Below are 3,685 nucleotides of genomic sequence, written 5' to 3'. Positions count from 1 at the left end.
TCCACACGTTCTTGCACTCCTGGTGTGGCAAAAGAAGTGGAAAAATATGGAAAGCAGGACATCTTCATGGCTCTAGGGCTGCAAGGGGATGAGTTTCATCTGGTGAAACAAAGATGTGGGTTGCTTGTCTTTGTGGCCTGGGGTGGTCTCAGTGGGCCCTCTCCAGCCCCCTCCTAAGTGCATACAGCCCCTTCAGCATTGATGTGTGTTCCTCCCCAGGTTCCAAGAGCCTCTCCATGGCAAGCCAAGGGAGCCTGAGCTGGGATACACAGGTGCCAGCCTAAGATGCCCACTGGGGCAGACCTGGCCATACTGGGGGAAAAAAAGGGTGGGGCTGTGAGGTGGTGGGTCCCTGCAGCCCTTTGTGATGTTACCCACATCACAAAGATGGAAGAGTGACAGCTCACTCTCCAAACCATGCCTGAGGCAACACTCACCAGTGAGCTGCTCTGGCCAGTGCTCTGCTCTACAGGAGCTGCCTTGCTGCCAGGAGGAGCAAGTGGAAGCTTTGGAAGAGCATTGGAGACATTGCCTGGGCAAGCGGAGAGAAGGAGAAAACACAAGAAGAGGAGCAGAGGGCTGTTACAGCAGAACCAGTACCTCTTTACCAGCTACTACTGTGCAGGGAGTGAAGATGAATAAGTACCTGCTTCTTAATCCCTTGGAGCCTGAGAAGCTCTCAACACTCAAGGAGCTCAGGACCATTGGTAAGGCCCTGGGCATCCCTTGAAGGAATGCTGTTGGTCCCACAGGGAAATGGGGATGAACTGATGAAACCCTGAGGCTGGGGCTATAGCAGGGATCTTCTGGAGGAGACCAGCAGTCACAAGGGGAGGAGCCCTATCTGCTGATGCCTTGGAATTTGGAAGTGGCCTTGGTAGCCCAGGGCTAGAGCTGATACCCACATCAAAGGGAAGTTTTCCCTTCTGCAAAGCAGTACTGATGCCTGTCCTCCCCAGGTCCATCCTGGTCATGTGGCCAGTTTTTTGTAGGCTGGGGGTGGTCAAGAGCACAGCTGGCAGCCCTGGTGTTTGTTGCAAATGTTTTCTCAGGATGAGGTGGGGCTTGAGTGTCCTCCACTGTCACTCCTGTGGGTAGGGGGTGCTGGGTTGTTGGGCACTGCTGACGCAGAGCATAGTTTGTTTCTCCTTTGCTTTCCAGAAATCTGTCAAGTCTGGTTTAGTGTATCCATGTACATCCGGAGACAGCTCTTGCAGAAGAAGGTGAGCCTTGCCTCCTGCTTGTGGCCCACTGTGCCTCTCCAGACCTCCAGAGTGAGCAGGGCACAAAGCAGCGTCCCAGGGTCTCTGGGTCCTTGCAGCAGTCTGCCCACGCCTCACAGCACTGCCTCTTCTTGGTTGCCTTTTCAGGTGGTGGACATCGGAGTTGGGACATTTGCAGTTGTCCCAGCATCTGCCATAGTGGGAGAGGACAAGGTGTTGCCTGTTGAAAGACCTGTGTTTGAGCTGTGCAGGCCCCTGAAGAAATTTTACAAACTCAAGTGTGCAAAGACCAAAATTCCTGGTAGGAAGATGATGTGTGCTTCCCTGCACAGCTCTGGCATTTGACTTGGTGCTGACACCTCTGTGACATGGCCAACCAAAGGCACTTCTAACCTGGAGAGGGCTGAGCCTGGACATATATATGGCAGCCCAGAACCCTACTCCCTCCTGAGGGAGCTGATCCCATCTCCCCAGCTTGCCCTAAGCTCCAGATGGTTGCCCACAGCAAGAGGCAAAGCATCCCTTTGCCTTCTCCTGTCCACCGGGTCCATTCTGGAGATGTGGCCACAGCTGAAACAGGAGCAGTCCCTGTCTGAACATGAGTGAGAGTGACGTGATTGCTTTGTGCTTCTTTCCTAGACAAGACACTGTCTGCTCCACTGGACTTTCAGGAGATTGCTGCAGACATCCACTTCCGCTGGGAAATTGTGGAGCAGTGCGTACATGAGACTCTGCTTTTCTTTGCTGGGGCCCTCCTAGACAACAAGGAGGTGGAATTCTTCTTCCAGGGCATTGGGATCCTTGCTGTGCGAAGAAAAATGGTCCGTATGACCTTCTTTGCAGACTGCTTGCTGGAGCTGGATGCAACTGGGAACATGCAGACAGCTCTTCTTGAGGTGAGCTTGTTGGTGCTCCAGGGCTCCTCCTCATGGCTCCATGGCAGTGTTGTCCCAAGCTCTCTGCAGCTGCTTTCTCTCGGCTGCCATCACCTATCTCCCCCCCTGGCCTGGACACGATGAGCTGGGCTGAGCCTCAGAAGCACCTCAGCTCCTTTGAGGGAAGGGCGAATGACACGGAGGGAGAAGGCAGTGTGGGGCTTTCTGTGAGGCAGCTTTTGTGTCTCTGAGCAGTGAGAAGCATTGCTGCCTTTGTGAGCAACCAGCACATGTCGCTGTCCCCTTGCAGGACTCAAAAATGAGAAGAATTGTGGCCTTCCCTGGCAAAAGCAAGTTTGCTCGGATCAGTCAGGAGGGGGTCATCACACTGCCCAGGTGAGCAGGACAGCTTCTGTAGCCTCTGCTTGGTGAAGGGAGCAGTTGCTTAGCTCCTGCTGTGAGGGCACCCAAACTGAAGCTCCTCTCCAGCCCTACATAAGCAAGACCAGCTCTTTCCCAGAAGACTTTCCCAGTCCACCTGACACTTGCTCCTTGGCTTTGAGAAGGCAGACACAGCAGCAAGTTGGCTCTTGATGTGCCCTTAGAGTGAGAGAGGTGAGAGGGTGTGTGGGGGCAGCAGGAAGGGCTGGTGCTAGGAGGATCAGATTTGTGGCAGGAAGGAGAGGGAAGCACCAGCAGAGGCTGATGGAGACTGTGGAATGCCTCAAGTCCCATGGAGTGCTGTGACCCCCAAGGACTTGGCAGTGGCTCCCAAAGATGCCTGCCAGCAGCTTAATGGCCTCAGTCCCCAAGGGAACGTGGAGCCCTTTCACCCATCTGCTGCCTTCTTTGTTGCAGATTTGCACTTGAGATCCCAGATGAAGATCCAGCCCTTTCAATTTCTCTGAAGCCCAGAAGAGAACTGGCTCCTTGGGGCGGGGGTGCCCGCAGAGGTAATGTCCCACCTGAGTACTGGCAGGGGGCTGTGGGCCCTCCTCTCTTCTCTGCAGGGTCCCAAAGAGGCTCTTGTGCTCTTCTCTTGCCTCCTGCTGGCAGTGAGCGTGCTGGATCCAGTGTTCCTGGCTCAGAAGAGGGTTTCCATGTCCAAACAGATGGAAAAGAAAGGCATGCAGGATAACAGCAAGCAGGCTGGGCAAGGCAGGTGAGCCTCCTGCAGGAGTGGTGTGGCTGGGGCTACAGGGACCTACCCTGCCCTTATTGGCAGGAGAGTGAGATGTTCCCTTGCCTGGCATGTGCCTGTGCTGATGCTGGAAAGGCCCTGGCAATGTTGTCCTGGGGACATATGGCCCTCCTGCCAGCCCACCTGGTGGTGCTGGAGCTGGAGCAAGAATCTCATACTGGGCTCCAACAAGCTCAGCTAGCTGTGCCTCTTTAGAGTGCTGCCAGCTATCCAGAAAAAGTCTGAGGAGGAGCTGAAGCACCAAAGACCTTCAGCTGGGCCAGACCTGGAGCTCCCACCACGTGAAACGGTACAGCCTGGGGATTTGCCAGCCCTGGGTAACATCTGGGGCTCTGGACTGGGGTGGAAAGGGCAGCAAGAGCTGCTCACCATCTCTGCTCTCCTGC

The 3,685-nt window shown here is 55.0% G+C and overlaps 1 protein-coding gene across 1 annotated transcript; it reads left to right on the top strand.

Moving 5' to 3' along the window:
* Positions 1-388: 388 nt before the first annotated feature.
* LOC139789921 (coiled-coil domain-containing protein 81-like) lies at positions 389-3,354 on the top strand. Its single transcript, XM_071731060.1, has 7 exons — positions 389-707; positions 1,162-1,223; positions 1,371-1,524; positions 1,863-2,119; positions 2,409-2,494; positions 2,957-3,051; positions 3,155-3,354. The coding sequence occupies exons 1-7, from the start codon at positions 635-637 to the stop codon at positions 3,262-3,264; spliced, it is 837 nt and encodes a 278-aa protein (XP_071587161.1). The 5' UTR covers positions 389-634; the 3' UTR covers positions 3,265-3,354.
* Positions 3,355-3,685: the final 331 nt, after the last annotated feature.

The sequence above is a fragment of the Heliangelus exortis genome, chromosome Z (genome assembly GCF_036169615.1).
Source record: "Heliangelus exortis chromosome Z, bHelExo1.hap1, whole genome shotgun sequence".
Classification (NCBI taxonomy): Eukaryota; Metazoa; Chordata; class Aves; order Apodiformes; family Trochilidae; genus Heliangelus; species Heliangelus exortis.
Note: the sequence above shows the minus strand (reverse complement) of the source record. Positions and strands in the feature narration are given on the sequence as shown.

Coding starts and splice junctions, on each gene's coding strand:
- LOC139789921 (XM_071731060.1), top strand. CDS start 635: ATGAATAAGTACCTGCTTCTTAATCCCTTGGAGCCTGAGAAGCTCTCA. Junction 1,224..1,370: donor GACAGCTCTTGCAGAAGAAG/GTGAGCCTTGCC, acceptor TTGCCTTTTCAG/GTGGTGGACATCGGAGTTGG. Junction 2,495..2,956: donor GGGGTCATCACACTGCCCAG/GTGAGCAGGACA, acceptor TCTTTGTTGCAG/ATTTGCACTTGAGATCCCAG.